General features: G+C 43.7%; 2 protein-coding genes across 2 annotated transcripts in view; one reads left to right on the top strand and one right to left on the bottom strand.

Annotated features, from left to right (window-relative positions):
* Nucleotides 1-755: 755 nt before the first annotated feature.
* Nucleotides 756-7,124, top strand: Cpsf73 (cleavage and polyadenylation specificity factor 73). The gene is made up of 2 exons (XM_050182971.3): nt 756-2,395; nt 6,526-7,124. Exons 1-2 carry the CDS (start codon nt 776-778, stop codon nt 6,997-6,999), a joined length of 2,094 nt encoding a protein of 697 aa, XP_050038928.1. The 5' UTR covers nt 756-775; the 3' UTR covers nt 7,000-7,124.
* A 1,956-nt stretch (nt 7,125-9,080) lies between these two features.
* rdgC (retinal degeneration C) overlaps nt 9,081-18,611 on the bottom strand; it is a 237,668-nt gene continuing 228,137 nt past the window's right edge. Inside the window, exon 15 of the mRNA XM_050182970.3 lies at nt 9,081-17,762. Coding sequence (XP_050038927.1) covers nt 17,443-17,762 — 320 coding nt within the window. The 3' untranslated portion in view covers nt 9,081-17,442. The remainder of the gene's footprint in view (nt 17,763-18,611) is intronic.

Below are 18,611 nucleotides of genomic sequence, written 5' to 3'. Positions count from 1 at the left end.
TATACGGAACATCACGGCGACGGCGACGGTCTTCATATTTGTTGCAGAAATAAACATTGGATGAGATTAATGTTTTGGCCTATAGCACCACACCTGACAATGTTTCTTCGCCGAAGTACACTAAAATAGTCATGTTATTGTCGTCGCCTTGCTGCTGTCGTCATATACACGCTCGCCCGCCCATTTGGTAGCAGCTTTACAGGACCCCAAACGAAACGAATAACATCGATTTTCACAGTGCGTAGAATCTGCATAATATATTATTTTTTATTTATTTATAAATACTGCGATCTTAAACAAGATCTTAGCAGCGTTGTACACGAGTAAGTTTACAAAACAAAATAAATAGAAAAATGGGGAACTTCACTAAAAAAATTCTTCACACAAACGCGTTTATTGAACCATTAGGACTGAAAGATACTATCTTACCATTGTATATGAGCAAAAACAAAGCAGTGGCAAGTGCAAAGCGTTGTTTAAAAGCGTCTCGAATATAAGAACGCAATTTACTACTTGGAGTCGCAGGACTTCATCGATTTTCCGTAGTCTATGTGTTTGGGAGCTCAAAACCTCTCTTCTCCTGCTAAATATCTGTAGTTATTATGCATTAATTGTGAAATCATTCAGTTATTTTCAAGCAGCGACATTCTTCAGACGCACAACAGCGCGCTGAGGCCTCGTAACCAAAACCGAAACTGACTTCTCAGTAGTTCGGTGATTGCCCGTCGTCACAAAATGGCGCGATGAGCGCTACCAGATTCCATCTTATTTAAACATGGCTGCCTCTATGGACACGCCGGTAGACAGCCCGAAGAGAAAAGCAGATTCTCAAATTCCTGCTGAGGAAAGTGACCTACTGTTAATACGACCGCTCGGCGCCGGCCAAGAAGTAGGGAGGTCATGCATTATGCTTGAATTTAAGGGCAAGCGTATAATGCTAGACTGCGGCATACACCCCGGCATGTCCGGCTTGGATGCGTTGCCTTATGTTGATCTCATTGAGGCCGATGAAATTGACCTGCTGCTTGTGAGCCATTTCCACTTAGATCATTGTGGCGCGCTGCCTTGGTTTCTGCAAAAGACCACTTTCAAAGGACGCTGCTTCATGACGCATGCCACCAAGGCTATCTACCGGTGGCTGCTCGCAGACTACATCAAAGTGAGCAACATCGGCACCGAGCAAATGCTTTACTCCGAATCAGACCTGGAATCGAGCATGGAGAAGATTGAAACAATTAACTTTCACGAAGAAAAGGACGTGAACGGGATCCGCTTCTGGTGTTACAACGCGGGCCACGTTTTGGGAGCTGCGATGTTCATGATAGAAATCGCCGGTGTCAAGGTGCTTTACACTGGCGACTTCTCGAGGCAGGAGGATCGGCACTTGATGGCTGCCGAAATACCTAACATTCACCCAGACGTGCTCATCATCGAGTCCACGTATGGCACTCACATTCACGAGAAACGTGAGGAGCGGGAAGCTCGCTTTACGGGTCTTGTGCACGATATCGTCAACCGTGGCGGTCGCTGCCTCATACCTGTGTTCGCCCTGGGTAGAGCGCAAGAGCTTCTTCTCATCTTGGATGAGTATTGGTCCAACCATCCAGAGCTTCACGACATTCCCATCTACTACGCGTCATCGCTGGCCAAGAAGTGCATGGCCGTCTATCAGACGTACGTAAACGCCATGAACGAGCGCATCCGACGCCAGATCACCATCAACAACCCGTTCGTGTTCAAGCACATTTCAAACTTGAAGAGTATTGAGCACTTTGAGGATATCGGGCCGTGCGTCGTTATGGCGAGCCCGGGAATGATGCAGAGCGGCCTGTCTCGTGAGCTTTTCGAGAGCTGGTGTACGGACCCGAAGAATGGCGTAATCATCGCAGGTTACTGCGTCGAAGGAACTCTGGCCAAAACTATTCTCTCCGAGCCTGAAGAGATTACCACTATGGTGGGCCAGAAGCTGCCACTCAAGATGAGTGTGGACTACATCTCGTTCTCAGCACACACTGACTACCAGCAGACAAGCGAGTTTATTCGGACGCTGAAACCGCCGCACATCGTTCTCGTGCACGGAGAACAGAATGAGATGGGACGTTTGAAGGCGGCCATCGTTCGCGAGTACGAGGACGATTTGGAGACACGCATTGAGGTGCACAACCCACGCAACACGCAAGCTGTTGAACTTCACTTCCGTGGTGAAAAGACTGCAAAGGTGATGGGCTCACTTGCTGTGCAGCCGCCTGAGCCAGGACATCCGCTTTCAGGTGTGTTAGTCAAGCGGAACTTCAGTTACCACCTGCTGGCTCCAACTGACCTTGGCAAGTACACAGACATGGTCATGAGCACCGTGGGGCAGCGAATGAGCATTAGCTACACAGGTTCTTTCCAGGTATGCCATAGTGAAGTGTTTTGCCTACATGCATCAGAGTGCCTTTAGAAAGCATATCTTCCTGTTCCCGCCCGGTGCTGTCATGGCCTAATTTCCTCTATAATTTGGCTTGCTGATTTATAGTCAGTATGAAACTGACAGGCCGTCCCTTTGTGAAGTCAGTTTATGGATAATTTCCATGGAAAGGTTTTGCTGGTTTCTTTGTGCAGTTCTTGCCTCTGGAGTCATTTGCAGTGGCTAGAATTGGAGCAGCTTTGTATGCCCACGTTGTAAAAACAGCAGCACTCGTATCTGCCACAACAACATTAAAGGGCCCCTCACCAGACCCCATTTGAAATTTTAGTTGTACACTAGATGTTGTAAAATTCAGGGGAACATTTCAGTGCAACAATTTTTCAAATTGGTTCATTACTAGAGGAAACAGGAAAAATCGAAATGTGTCACCATGCTGCCCGCGAGCAAGTTTCCCTACCAACAGACACCCTCTTCCTTTGCCTCTACTAGTGTCCAAAAGTGATATTCCTTCCCAGCATTCGCCTATACCGGAGCTGAGGGACCACATCATGCTTATGTCGCAAGCTCCACCTCTTTTCCTGCTGTGCAGCACCCTTCCAGTGTCAACTATGCATGCTCTGCATTGGATGTTTTACCGAAGTCGTGCGCCATAATCGGTGGCATTACAGACAGTCATAAAGCGGGGCTCCCTCTAGAAAAAGAGCACACAAGTTTTCGTCTAAAATTTCAGCTGTTCTCCCATCATGCAGCAATTTGATACTTTGCAGACGCAATTGTCAGCACATGATCCACACATGGCCCTACTCTGTTTGCAATGCCCAACCCTGGTGGGAGGCCTTTTTTTCTGTTTGTGTTCCTCTTGCTGACTCAGCAAGGGGCACTCAAGTTGTGCAAGTAGTTTGAATTTTGTGGCCCATATTATACTGTAAAGAATTTTATATTAGTTTATGTCGGGGGAATCTCACCAGATGAAATTTAAAATTTACTACCAATTAGCCATGCTAAAAGCCCACTTAAGTTGGTTTTAACCTTGTGTCCTGCTTTTTTTGCTCATTTATATAGCAGTCTACTTCATTATTATAGTACAAAGCCTTGCTTTTTTCAGAGCACCATGATTTATTATTACAGCAGCTTTTATACATACTGTTGCATCAAGCGCAGTGCTGGTTTGAAAAAGAAGCCTCATCACATCACAGTCACAAACAACTTAAGAGCATGCAGGTGCGATGGTTGAAGGCCATACAATGACTGTGTCGCTGAGAGCTGCCAAATGGGCCTGATTGTTCGTTTCTCTTGGAACCGCAGCAGGACAATCTCTCCTTCTTTATCCTTTCCTAACAAGTGTTGAATGGACTCGGTTTGGCATAGTGTGTGTGTATGTGTGTCAATGGTACCTAGTACCGCAGGATCACCACAGCACGTTTCAGTGATGTGATGTGTCCCCTTTTTCAAGAGTATGAAGCTGCGCTGCACTTGGTGTGTGTTTTGAACTGGTCACATTAAAAAGTAACGTAATTCATTACTTGTTGTGCTCTTGGGGAACTAAGGCTTCATAGCATAATCATTTGGTCAACGGCTATCCAGTAAAGCAATAAAAATGAGACAAAGAGCTTTGTGTCAGTACTTCGTTATAGAATCCGAGATTGCTGTTTTTCTTAAAGAAGACCACTTATGTAACACAGAAAGTAGTTGCAGGAGGAGTGTGGACAGATAGTGACAGAAGTGCTACGCTGCTTGAAGTTGGGTTTAAAGTACTGATTAAAAATAAACTAATATTGTTAAAGCAGAACAAAAAATGAGGAATGCCATCTGCAGGTGGTACAAACACCAAGGATCAGGTGCTGCCATGCAGAGTGAGCATAGGCCAAACAGCATTAAAAAAGGCAGTGCATTTTGAACGCTGCGCTGGTTGACTGAAAGGTTGAAAAGGCTACTTTTCAGAAAGGTGCAATGTGGACGAGCTCCTACTGAGTGTTTTGCTTGCTCCAAGTTGCCACCAACCTACCTTTGTTTCTTTCTTCTCTTAATGCAGAATAGACTCAAAGAATGAGGTTAGGGCAATGGACACAAGTGCTACTGCAAACTATGTCTATTCTGGAGCACGCATGGCAAATATATGCGCAATGGGGAAGGAATGGTGATTGATGAAGATCATATAAAATCTGTAAGGGAAGCATGAAAGACACAAAAACAAAAGAAAGATCGCAGTGCATGTGGTAAACTTATTAGTTAACTTTATGCAACTGCAAACAGTTATGATTCTTTCATCAGCAGGTACCATAGGGTTGGTAAGCTTGCACATGGGGGATTTTCATATACCATTTGTGCTTCTTTTGCTATTTCTTGAGTGCACCGGTCAAACTTGCTGTGCAACACCATGCAGTGATAAAATTCTGGTTTATGTCTCCAGCTGCCAAAGTGCCCAGCCGAATACTCTCTGAAGCCTCGATGCATGTTGTAGCCGAGCTAACGAAGGCAGTCGTAGAGATCACATGCCTGCTCAAAAATTGTGTCCTCAGGATAAGGGATTGTACACAATGCATGCCTTGCACCAACTTCCTACGTTTCACTACACCTGTTTTTCTCTTTGGCAGTTTGCTCTTCTTGTTGCTCTTTCCTCCCTTTTGCTTTTGCTTGGGTGTCACCACAGATATGTCACTTATAAACTAATTGAGGTGTTCAAGTACTGACCCAGATTCTTTGTTAGCTTTTTGAATTGTGCATTCGGTTGCTCGCTCCAATCCTCTGGGTTAGCGCCGGTAGATAATTGGTTTGCTTGCAATTCATGTGCAAGACATGGTGCCCCAATCAAACACTTTACCCACTGTCAGAGCACTGTGGGCTTGTGGTGCTGCGGCAGTGCCCACATGGCCACTGTAAACTCTAAGGCACTCCAGCTGTCAATAGCCATATTTATTTCAGCATGGTACGACAGCTTGCAGCCGTTGCAGGATGTAAACAGCCCATAGCATCACAACCATCAAAATATTGTTATGACAAACTGCTGGTTAGGCATCACTGCAGTATTGGTAGCTCACCGGTTGCCAGGAGTGGCTGCCAGTGTTGTATGACTCCCTCTCAGCCAGATCTCATCTGTGCTTTCACTTTGAATTCGAGTCAATCTGGAGGGCTTTGAGTTGTTGTAGGCTGATGCTCTGAGAGAACCATCTGAACATATTTGGAGTGGTCAATTTTGACCACTCTATTTTGGCTGCCACTTTTCAGAGTGCTTCGAAGTGATGAACTAAATATGCAGTAATATCTGCATGGCCTTGTCAGCTATGCCTTTTGTATTTTGGTGAGGCAGGATGTAAACACCCTCTTGTGAAGATGATGTATAATCTGTAATTTAGTATTCATTCTTTCTGCTTGGCTCACTTATTAAATCCAGATTTTACCTCATATGGCTGAAGGTTGGCGAATGTAGCCTGCTAAAGGTGTCCTTGGCTACTATTTTGTAGCAGTGCCTTCTTCGATGCTGATTTCTTTCGATGCCTTTCGTGTTCAATGCTCCACCTGGGGTGAAGGATTGCCTGATGACTGAGATAGTATTGCCTGAGATAGTATATGCCTCATACCAAGGATACAAGATGAAACTATGATGATATTACATGTATTGGTGAAAACAAAAATGAAAGAATGCATTCTTGTTAGCTCTAAGTTTGTTCATATTTCGGTTGTACCTTATTGTACTTGCCTGCATGGGAGCTCACTTTTTTTTTATGTCAGATAAATTCAGTTTTGTTTAGAGCAAATATATATATAGCCAGAATACTGTTTGCCTTGCCAATGTTTCTAACTTAACAACTGACTGGCTTTAACGTGTTCATTTTCATTGATTGGCATATTAGAGAGTTTTAGATTAGGGGATGCAAGCAGCTTGCGTACGCAAGAACTAGGGGCCACACTACTGTGCATGCCCTTACATGACCCTTACATCCGAGTCTCAACTACATCTTATCAACTACATCTTGCTGCTTTGGTCAGTCATCTGCACATGTGAAATTATGGAGCAGTAAAAACATGTGCAACTTACTATGTTAGTTATAATGTCATTGTGAAAAAAAAAAAGGATCAAGTTGAAAATGTTTTCTCTCTCTCTTTTCTTTTTACAGATGCTTCACTTTTTTCTGAATCAGCTATCTGGGGACGTTGAAATCGTGGAAGGTCCGAAAAAGGCATTGCGTGTGTTCGGAAAAGTGACAATTGTCCAAGAGTCTCCGAGCATGGTCGTTCTGGAGTGGAACTCTAGTCCTGTCAACGACCTGTTTGCAGATGCTGTCATCACAGTTGTGCTGCGTGCACAGTGTTCGGCGGTTCCCGCCAAAAGCCTGCCTTCCACCCTGGTGAAGGTTGACCGCATGCATTTCACGGAGTGCCTGATGGAGACATTGGCCGAAATGTTTGGCGAGGACTCTGTAGGTAAAGTCGTCAAGGGGGAACGTATGATGGTCACTGTCAATGACAGGTGTGCACACATTAACTTGAGGAGCCTTGAGGTTCAATGCGAAGGAGATGATGTTTTGCAACAGATTGTCTCAACAGCGGTCACAAAGTTGTACAACTCCATGGCACCACTTAAGGTGTGATATTCACATACTGGACTGAATGCAGCTTGACTGCCTTTCTCCGTCATTCTTATGTCATCAGTTGTTATTTTTACATTATATCAGTAAATAATATTTCAACATTAAACTATTCGTGCTTAGTTCAACTCTGTTTCCACTGACTTGAGTGCTGCTTTGAAGTCCTTTTCTCTGCCATCTACTCTTAAAGGAATGAACTTGTGCTTTTTAAGTAATCCCTAGCATAATGTGTGACACTCAACCTCAGTATCAGCTATGTGTACTTGATGCTGAAAGGCACTATTTTTCTACAAAACTATGGTAAATGTTGGCCACAAACACTCCATCCTGGCCGGCCAGCCTGTCCTTGAAACTTCATTTTTGTGGGCTACTAAGATGGTTGGAAGCAAGCAACATAGGTTAATAAGTCTAAGAGTCAGGAAGCCACACTGTGTGCTACAGTCACTGGCTGCCCACTTCAAAGGAGGTAGTCATGGTAATGTCACCATTATGCAGTTCTTCTGAAATCCACACACTGGTTCAGACATGGTGTTAAATAATGACGCTCTCTATGGCTTTGTGATGAGGCACACTTATTGTAGGTGGTGTCTTGCTTGTTGCTCTCGTTTCCTTTGCTGTCTAGGAAGGCAATGTAGTGAGTGGCATGCATCTTGCTGTAATAATTTAGCTTGTGTGCATGTACTGCACTTTTGTTTTAATCACTTCTCTTAAGCCATGGAAGTGCATCTGGATAGTGCATGAGCTGCAAGCCACTGAGTTGCGAGGATGGTGAAATTTCATAAGTATTTGTGCTGATTATTGGTGTCAGAACCTCTTATGACTAATTGTTTAAGGTAACTCATGAGGCACATTGAAGAACATTCTGTCAATGCGAGTGTCTTTGTACGATCAATGATTCTACTGAGATGGTTAGGCCCTGCAGTCAAGAAAAAGTTGTGCATGTCATTGTCCAGCAACCTTGTTGCAAGCCCGAATGAATGCTAAATATAGAGGTCATGTTGGTGCGGCCAGGGCTTGTTTGTTGGTCATCATTGTTCTCTGAAATGTGGAGGGTTACAGCAGATCAATTATGCAAACTGGCTCAGCTTGTGAGTTGTGACATATTCTCTGCAGGCAGTGGCATCATATGTTACATTGAAATTTGGTGGTCATCATACATTATTGAGTGTGCCCTTGGAGAGCCGTATCTTTCGTTTGAACAACTTGTTTTCATTATCTACACAAGGAGCAAGAGGAAAGGAAGGGCTTCATTTACTGTGCAATTTCCAGTTAAGCCAATACTCAATGAAACAAAAACATTCACCGAGGATTTGAACTGCCACATTTATAAGTTAATGTCAATATTATAAAATAATTCACTAGGTAAACGGATTGGAATATAATCAGAAAAGAAAGTGGTTACATAGGTAAGAAGGCAAAAAATAATTAGGTTTCAAGACAATATGTAGAAAGATTGCAAAGCTGAAGAATGAATGAAACAGCTTGTAGAAGAAGTTTACACTTGTTCAGTATTGTGCAGCATTAGAACAGCACAGATTCTGCCTTCTCCAATGGGAAGTGCATGATGTCTTCATTGTGCCTTTGCACTGCATGCTGCGGTGAGAGTATTATGCCTTTCTGTGATTGGCAGAGCCTTTGGAATGGGGTGGGATTTCCCATAAAATAGGGCCTCAATGAGGTTAAGCATTTCTTTCGGCAGCCAGTGATGTTCCAGATGCTAGCTGCATTATTTCTGTGCATCTTCAGTGTGAATAGAGCACACTTTGCTTAAATAAGAAACAGTGTGCCCTTTAACAAATCATGTATAACTCAGCAGCTTTAAGAATAGGCATAAATAGTTACTCAATGGTGCCCTCTTTAGTGTGGCAGGAAATAACACAGAAATTGCATTCATGAGTGTCTTGAAAATACTAAATATCTCTAGAGGTGTGAAGCTAGAATATCCACAGAAATTCTGAATTCACAAAATCAAGACGCTCATGAAAAACATTTGTGCCTTGCGTTATTTTATGATATGTGGCAATGCTTAGTTTTTTCCATGGAAAAATATTGCTCTGTGACATTGATTGATGAACGTCAGACGCTTATGCTTAAATAACAAGTTTATTATCTTTGTGCTGGACGTGGGTGCATATAGTGCATACCACAGTATCACTTCACTGGCTTAACTTGGGGAGATGTATGTACATACAGATATGCACACAGCAGGAAACTTGGGTCACACACTTGTGTCTCATCGCGGCACACTTTCCATGCTTCCAGTGGTTCTGTGCATGTATAACATGCCGCAGCCAGTGCACTTCAGTTCCTTATTAAACTGGCGCTTTCATATTTGGGCTAACAAAAACAAATCATAGCAAAGCAGTATCAATGCGCAGCTCTTTCTACAAATTGATCCCATGCCCCTGTGACACATGGTGCAATAGCAGCAATGGCCATTTTTTAAGAAATCTTATGTCCGAGAGCTGTATGTCACGTCTGCGTTTAGATCAAAACGAGCATTACAGTCCCCTTCAACAACCCTTTCTTTGATTTTATACATGTTGATCTCGGCATCCATTGATTCATGGTAATGGTCTACTAATTTATTCTGCGAAACTCAGCTAACTGCGCAGTACTGAAATAGTTTGGCAAGTAGCTATGAAACTTAGCATTAAGGTGGCGTGGTTTGGCTCAAACTCGTACTATATGACAGCATCTGACTAGAGCTATATCTGTATATTATTTCAAGAAGGTGGCAAAAGAGCACCAAGAAGGAATTTTGCTGAGACATGCCGCCCTGAATCCAAAAAACTGCATCAGATCAGAAAAAGGGAAAGAAAATGTGGCGTTACGTGTGCCACTTCGAAGCAAGTAGATGGCAAAGATACTCTGGTATTCCTTTCATCCTTATTCATGAGGGTTTTATAACCTTACATTTGTATAGGCTACCAAGTGTCACTATTGAATTCTTGACTATCCTTAAAGAAATGTGCAGTTGATCACACATCAAGTGAAGAGGATTGCCAGAAACACAGTGATGCACTGAAAATAATTAGGGGATATTTGCCATGTCCTTATAATTTGACGGTACCTTTGGAATTGGTCAAGACCAGGGACTGCGTAGTTTGATGACACTGCTACTAGCAACTTGCAGACTGCAAATGGGGGCTGTAATGTATGCACTGAAAACCAGAAAACCTCTAGACATTGCCTGAGGCACGTGTTCAACCTGGTATTCAAAAATTTTGTTGAAGAGGTGCACTTGACTTGATTTTGCCTTAATGCTATATAATACTATATAATATTCTCTTTGCTCTTTCATTCATATAGCGATCTTGAAAGGCTGAGATAGTCTCTTCTAAATGAGGGTTGATGAATGCCACAAGGGATGAAAAAAGGAATTAACAGAGAAACCTTTAGCTTGGTGAAAACCGGCACATTATGCAGAATGTGCAAGATAGCTGAGCCTGCAGAAAGGTGCATGTGGCAACGGCGAAAGCATGACTTGCACCCCAGACTGACCTCATGCACGACACTTAGGTTAAGCACAGCGGAATTATACAATGCTCGATACCAATGGCCCCCGCACGTACCTTTGCCATTAGCCGCAACCAATCAAGTAAGGGCAGCGAAAAAAATGTGGAATGGAAACACAAGAGCTTGCATTTAGAGCTTTTGGCGTCGCCAGCCTGCCGCAGCGATTGTCGGTGCCAAGTAGCATACCACTCAAGCGGGTGGGTATCTTTACCATCCGGTCTAGCTAGCTTTGAGCATGTTCCCTCCTTTGATTCAACAAGCCATCACTGGCATACATTCATTGTCGAAAGAGTGCAGGTCACTCCTCTTGCATGGAACAGCCTCCAGGAAGTGCAGTAGGTTACTCCTGTGTGCACCGAGCATAGTGGAGGACATAGTGGTCTTTATAGAGTAATATGAAAATGTGGAGGGGGGGGAGAGGATAAGCTTGACAGCATAACAAGAGATCCACCACTTCCATTCCTATAGATTTACTTTTGCCTGTGCATAATCTAGACATCTTATGGATACTAGCGTAAGACCACAAGTCCACAAACTGTCTACTGGGGCAGCATTCTCAAGCGATCACTTTCAGAGATACATTCACTTTTGCGAGATTTCATGATGCTAGTTCTGGACGCGTTGGCATCTGCGAGCGACAGCGTTCCTGGCGAGCTGAATGCCAGAACACTGTGGTCCATAGTCCCTGAAAGCGTCTGACAGTAGTTTCGTGAGAACTCACAAAAGTGAAAGTATCTCCAAAAGTGATCGTGTGAGAATATCGCCCCTGGACCGTATATGTGTTTGGCCTTATACATGGACTAGCAGACCATTGATCCCGTTCATGGAAAGATTTGAGGGCCTATAGAAGCTGTTTGAAGACTAGAATCTTTATGAAGGTAAATATCTGTGAAAATTCTGAATAGACTAAATTTTTCTCTTCATGATGATGCACCCAACGACCTGCATACTTTCAACCAGTGCTGCACTGTCAGTGTGCATGCCACCAGTGCATATTCGAGTGGTTCTCCGAACACTATTTCATTCTGTTTAGCACCTACATCCAACATTGCTGCCACTGATTAGAATGTACGTATAGGAAGGGTGTGCTAAATGCCGATGTTAAAGCACAGCACTTATGGTATACAGAATATTTGTGGAATGGCAACATTAGCAGAACATCTGGCTGCTTAACAAGCTGGAATGAGTAAATGCTTTGGGAATTAAGCTCTAAAAGATGGGACATAGAAGCAAGAAAAGATAAGATGAAGTATAATATATACGTTAATACCATTCATGGTCGTATGCTTAAGTTAAACATCTGTACAAGAGCGTAAGCAAAGTAATTGTCTGTTCTCACAGCTGCGTAGAAACAGTGACATACCTGTTTCTTCAAACAATGTGGTAACAGATTTGCGGATAGTATATGGACACATGTAAATGGATCTAGCTAGCACACACGCAACTGTGACCTCTGACACTTCATCTTGGAGCACTGATTTAGAGTGATGACGATAAGGCGAGCATTCAGATAGCACATTTCAGCGAGCATGTGATGAGCGACTACTTTTCTACCACTTGATTTCTAACCTCTTGACTGGATTCCGAACACTTCTGAAGTACGAAGGCAACAGGTCGCGGCCTTATATGTGTCTCTGAAGAATGAGCCGCATTCTGAAGCCTGTGCTATGCATACGGCTTGGCACACAGTCGTTAGAAAAGAAAACATATGGCTCTCCAACTTGGCGGACTCTGCACAATCTACATTTCGGGAGCACTAAACCTTCTAATGTTCGCTAATCTATCAGGGGGGCTATACCTCTCATATCATACACAAGATATAATAGCACAAATCTCAGGAACAGTCATAAACAAATGTGCGTCCCGCTGAGGAGCACCGGGTTTGTTGCATTGATAGCATTAGATGGCGCAGCTACGGAGGTAGCGCATGTTGAATGAGGAACAACAGTGGAGAACAATAGCATGGCGAAAAAAGTGGCATTACCTATAATATATGTGCCATGACACACACAGTCAGAAATGTGCAAATTCAGCTGTGTAATTGTGATGGTACAAAAAAAGGCAACATCTAAAGAAGCTACATTATGCCATGAAGAGTGCTGAAAAAGAGTGTAATAGAGCCTAGTACTAGTATATCTTTTTCAACAAAGGGTACGGTCACACGGACACGAGATTCACACAAAGGCAGCAGCCCTCACAGCCTTCATTTGACAGAGGAATTCTCGTGCGCCATTCTTTAGTGTTTCACCGTATGTTTTCTGTCGTGCAACTCCAAGAGGACTTAAGCCAAGATGACGAAGACAACCACAAAATGAAGCCGTCATTGTGAAGTACTCACACTTCTTTTGTTGTTGCTTACTCGAAACATGTATCACAATGCTCGTTTCCATATAGCATTAGCTAAGAATGTGCGATTATTCAGCAATTCTGTACTCACTAAGTGTCCATTCTGAACTAACTACAGTGGACAATAGGTTTGTGCATAAGCTACTGCTTTATTGCAAGGTTCCTAAAAAAGCAAAAATTAAGAGACATACACAAAGTTGCCACCACAATATGAAACATCCTTCTGTTAACTGGTGGCCATTCATTTCACTAGCAGGTAAGTAAGTGCCCTAGCTGCTGACTTTTATTTGATGGACTTGATTTGTTTCCAAAACCTCTGGGTCTGAGTCCAGATCATCGTTATCATGAGCCAACGTGTAAACCATGTGCGCAAACATAGACGCACCTGTACGTCTGTCTTCAGGAAAAAGGCATCGCATCTTTATCGTGTGGTTACCTTATTTAGGGCTAAATTGCCTGTATTTTATGCCTATAATTTTTTTTCCCGCAGAGATAAAGTGCTGTGACTATATGTGTGCAATCAGTCTACAAATTATAAATCACAAAATCCTGAAGGCTGTGTGGGCTGCGGCACTTGGGAGATAAGTTGCATTTATCAGGTCAGCTTAAGCGCGTATGTGAAAGTCAAAACAAATGCGCACTTGTCAGTGCAAAACCAGCGGATGTTCCTTGTATTGTAGGCTGGATGTCCTATATTAAATATCTTTAATATTGCCCAGCTAGGTAATATAACGTCTTGCCTTTTGGAGAGCCTTAAAAAGAAAATTGCCACCCCACATGGCATTTCGTGATAAAGCTGACAATGTCTTTTGAATGTCCCCCAAGTAGGCAAATAGTTTGGAAAAGGCGGTTACTTGCCCTTTTACTTTGTTTCATGATTACAAAACATTCCTTTCTTATCAGGTCTGGCATGGAAACATCCGGTGGTTTTACGGCCATCTTTCTTTCGGCCTTGGAGTGACATAAAATGCACAGCAGTGCGCGAATGGGAATCTCGAGTAGAGCTCGGCAGCAAGTTGGACCCTGAGGCGAATGCCTTCTATTTCAGTCTCTGGACCACCGTTTCAAACCAGCTGGTAAAATCATAAGACATGGTATAAGTGCAGGGATGGTACACATGCGTACACACATATAGACATATACATGGACACAGCAAGCACAGAAAACAGTCGCCAGACAGAACGCAGCGTCAAGCGCACTTGAGAACACACATTGCAGCGGGGCACGGCTATACATAAGTGCGGAGTGTGCAACATGTGAACAATAATTAGTGCGCAATTGTAAGAACAGCGTTACATGTGCTTCGGCAATTGATGCCGGGCATTTGAATTGTGTTAGTATACGCACGTGAAAAGGACAGTATGATCAATAGGATGACTTTCACAAGTCTCTCTTGTAGGATGCAACATATAGGAGATACATGGCACAAGCGTGAGAATGGAGTGAGGTGAAACATACTTGGCTGATTTGTGGTGAGAGTCAGAGCAGCATTGCAACATAGCGATGTTAACAATGCTCGCGGTGCGCGTGTATGAGTGTGAAAAGCCCAATGCGTTAACATTAGCCCCCAAAATGGGTGGAAGCTTGCTTTGTTCCACATCCCAGGATCTTAAATGTGCCATTTAATGTCTCACTGAGCTCATTCCACCAACTTTCAAAGGTGTGGTGACAGCTCTTGTGAACTGAATGATTACACATGAAGCTGGATCGGCCACCACACTCAATGTGAAAAGAGCTGGGGTTCGAAGCAGATGTATACCTTAAAGACCTGACTGGCAACTTCTTAACATATTTCCCTATATTACATACAAGTGCCCCAATACTGTGCCTTATGTAGGACACTGTCGCGAAATAATATTTAGCATTTGAGTGTCTGTTACGGGCACTGTGAAGCAACTGATAATCTTAAGCGACCCTTACGTGACCCTGCATGTAGGCACGTGTTTGCCATATTCTGCATAAAAATCATGCAAGACTTGTGCCACTGTCAAACTACTACAATATTTTGCCCCTGCACACTACCTGTTAAGCCATGCATGCAGCAAAAGTACTGAAGTAAAAAACAAAAATGCTGACTTTTCCCAGCTGGCAATCAAAGATGCACTTGTACCCATTGTAACTGTGAATTGTTGAGGATAAGAAACATGTAAGGAAGCCAGCACAGGTGCTGCCTGTGTTGGTTATTTTATGCTGTTCAGTAACATACATGCAGTGAAAGCCTGAGTTCTCCGAATGGGTAACTGTTTAATTTATGCTTATTTAATGCAGCAAATTCTGCAGGCCGCCTAGATTATCACCTTACATGCACATTTAAGACATGCGTTCATTAGAGGCAATTTGGCCTTTACAGGTGACACCAATCTTTGCACAAAGCTTCTTTAGTTTCAGTCAGCACTATCATCAATGCAGCTAGGAGCTTTCAGCCCCGAAATGAAGCACTGCCCCTATTCCACTAGGTGTGCTTCTGAGCCCATAAAGCACCTTAAACATATTCAATGTACAGTCTGTCAGAAGGTCCAAAGCCACTTCAAGAGTGAGAAGGTCAGTCACGAGAACTTGTTGAGATCTTGTAAAATGACTGGTGTTCTTAAGGTCAGGAAAACTAGGAGTACTGTCTCTCAATCTTCAGGGCAACAAAATTTCTAGGATGTCCTGTAACGTGACCTGATGACAGGTCCAGTCACGTGCGTAATGGCTTTGAAATTTATTGACTGGTCTCGTATTAAAGGAAGCAAGCGTAAGAAAACGGTATATCTCATGCTTCGAGGGTGGCAAAGAGCCACGTGAATGGCTTAAAGGGCAAGCCAGGCTAGAGCTAAGCACACAGAATGCATTGGTGGCTTTTAACTTGTCTGGCAAGGTGCGTGGCACCACTTGTTGAAGCATAGTGAAGCAATACCTCTAAGTTTCCAAGTTATATTGATGTGCACATATCAGACTAAGCGGTTGAAGCAGTATGTGGTGTGCAAGTGTTTTGACATTTCGTCACGACATTGTTACTGCAGCTCTTCCCACATTATGCGAAGTAGTGTAGCAGCCCCAAAATTGCCACTTTGCGGTGTTTGAACAGAAGGTGTTACTCACATTATGAGGCATTGCGGTGTGCTCTAGTCATTACATCATTGGTCTACTTCATTAAATACCACGGAGGCTAACTGCGTGACGTGGCTTTATGTGCTCTTCAGATTCAAACTTTCAGATTTCAGCTGCTTTGGCATTGTAATATTTTGCAAAGATTTAGTGGGGAACAAACAGGTTTATTGGTACTACTATTCTCTAGCAATGCAGGAATGTAAGCTTGAAATCAAAACTAAGAAACTCGAAGAGCTTCCTGTTCCTTTGGCTGAGGCTGGAGAGAAATTAGCAGTGAGGCTCATAAAATGCTGTTTTGAAAATATATACAGAAAAAAAGATGGGCGGGCAACATACTTTGCTGGCTAAAAACGGCTGTCAGACTTCCACACATGCTCACACAGGTTGAAATACGCACTTGTCATCAGCATAGGTCTGGCGTATTCATTTCTTTTGAGCTCCGGCCAAAGGTAAGAACCAAAATGGCGACAATGACGTCTCCCAATTCTTTCTAGAGGCTGCTGTGCCCGCTTTGAAAACAGTGGTAAAATAGTGAAAAAGTAAGTCTTCCGTGAGATCTGTCTTGTTCAATGCTAAAACAATGTGACAGCTAGCGTTTTGTCTACAGCTCGTACAGGTGGGCCAGGAGCCATTTTGCAGTCTGAGCTTATAGGTGTAAATAGTGCATTATCCTGCATGAATGAATGTCACACTGGCATAGCACATCCACTGAAATAGCAGCGGATTCCTTCTGTTGCGTAGCCGGACATGCCTGCTTGTCCATCTGTATGTTACTACTTGTCTTACGCCTTCCATTCATGTTGTGAGCTGCTTTACTAGGTTTGTTGGACCTAAAGACCACCCTGTAGGCTCATTGGCTGAAGAGCAGTGCTATAATTTATGTTTGAAGCTAGCTCAGTATTTTATTTCACAAATCCTGCAGGATTCCATGTCATTTTTAGTTTTCCTGTTCTCTTATAAATGACAAAACTACATACGGAATACCAAGTCCTGCTTTTGCACATACGATTTATAAAGATCTACATCCCCTCTCTCCTCTCCTTCCAAACGATATGGAATTAATTTGCCCGTCCTTTTTTTGCACAAATGATGTTGCAACAATCCTAAGCTCAATTTAGCACCTGGCAGTTTCACCTTCCATGTTGCAACCTTCCAGCCTTTGTCTTGGCTGTGGCACCAGCTCTTTCCAACATTAGGGCATCGTTCCCCACATTCTCCATAACAAGAGACTGCATTGTTGGGGGTGAGACAGCAAAAGTTGCAAAAGATGCTCTCAAAGAAAACAGGCAATGCGTTTTTTGCCTGCACTGACAGAACTTGTCGCTCTGGCAGTGGGATCAGCCCAGCAACAAGTGTTCGTTCCAACAGTGGTCACGGCTGAGATGAATGGACAATGTGCGCACACTCTTCATCACGATTGAGTCCCGGAGGGCCTTGGCTATAAAAGACAGCCCGTATCGCCCAACCCCCACACTGCATGTTGTCGCCTCAGAGCTTCGTGCAGTAGGACTCCTGTTCATCCTCATCGTCTTCGGTGTCTTCGTCTTCGTCGATGGTGGCCACGGGCGCGGTGTTGGCCACACCATTGCATGGTGCACCGTTGCTCTCCTTCGAGGCTGGCGGCGGTGTGAGCGGCCTCTTGTCCACCAGGCGGAAAGCCTCGAGGAACTCGTTGAAGTCGATGAAGCCGTCCTTGTTGATGTCGATGCTCTTTGCCAGCTCCTCGACTTGCTCCTCGGACATGGGTGTGTTGGCATGCTGGGACAGGAGGTCGCACGCATCCTTGAACTCCTCCATGGAGATCAGCCCTGCGAGTTGACCGTTTCCACAAGAAGTTAATACATTGGTAGCTTCTCAGTGGTTCAAAATGATCAATCCCACCGCAACTGTTACTGCATGGGTGTTCTATCTCACACTTATCTCGACTCGATGTTTACAGGTTCAGGCATGGTATTCAGACGTCCAGTTAGAGCCTCGTGGCTATAATGATGAGGCACTTCTGAAATAATGGCGATGAAATAGTGCAAGTCTGGTTCAAGGAATCGGTTCGCGATCTGGTCAGAATGTATTGTTGGGCTAGGTCATTTGTCATGGCCTACAAATGGCGACATAGAACATAACTTACAAATACTGAGACATCAAGACGATCACAAAATAAGGTCCCCTGTGATCGTCTTGATGCCTTCCTATTTGGCGTTCGTGTTCTCTGGCACCGTTTGAAAGTCATGATCGCTTGCTGGACCGCGATTTTGAAGCGATGCCTTCCGCTCAATTCTGTATGCCTGTTATGCCACTCTTATCCACTGTTTGTGGCCAGCTAATCCCATTGATAACGCACGGTAGGAGCGTTGCTCTGACCACTGGCGAAGCGTGGAAAGAAATAGCATTGGAAAAGGCATCGCTACAAAATCATGGCCCTGGACTGATTCCTGGCTTATCCCTCAATGGGTTGCGCCATATTGCTTGAAACAAACAATCAACCAACTTGACTGCAGGCTCCTCTTACGCTAATTAGTCTCGCTGTCTTTTTGAAGCGGTTAGATTGTTTTCTTTTTATTTATTCATCTTTAGTCAAAACGTGGGTATATGAATTTAGCATGGTTCAACCATGGCGCAAGCACAGAAATGACACAGAACACAGAAACGCGAGCTGTGTC

This window comes from Dermacentor andersoni, chromosome 4, assembly GCF_023375885.2.
Source record: "Dermacentor andersoni chromosome 4, qqDerAnde1_hic_scaffold, whole genome shotgun sequence".
Lineage (NCBI taxonomy): Eukaryota > Metazoa > Arthropoda > Arachnida > Ixodida > Ixodidae > Dermacentor > Dermacentor andersoni.
This window is presented reverse-complemented; position numbering and strand designations above follow the sequence as displayed.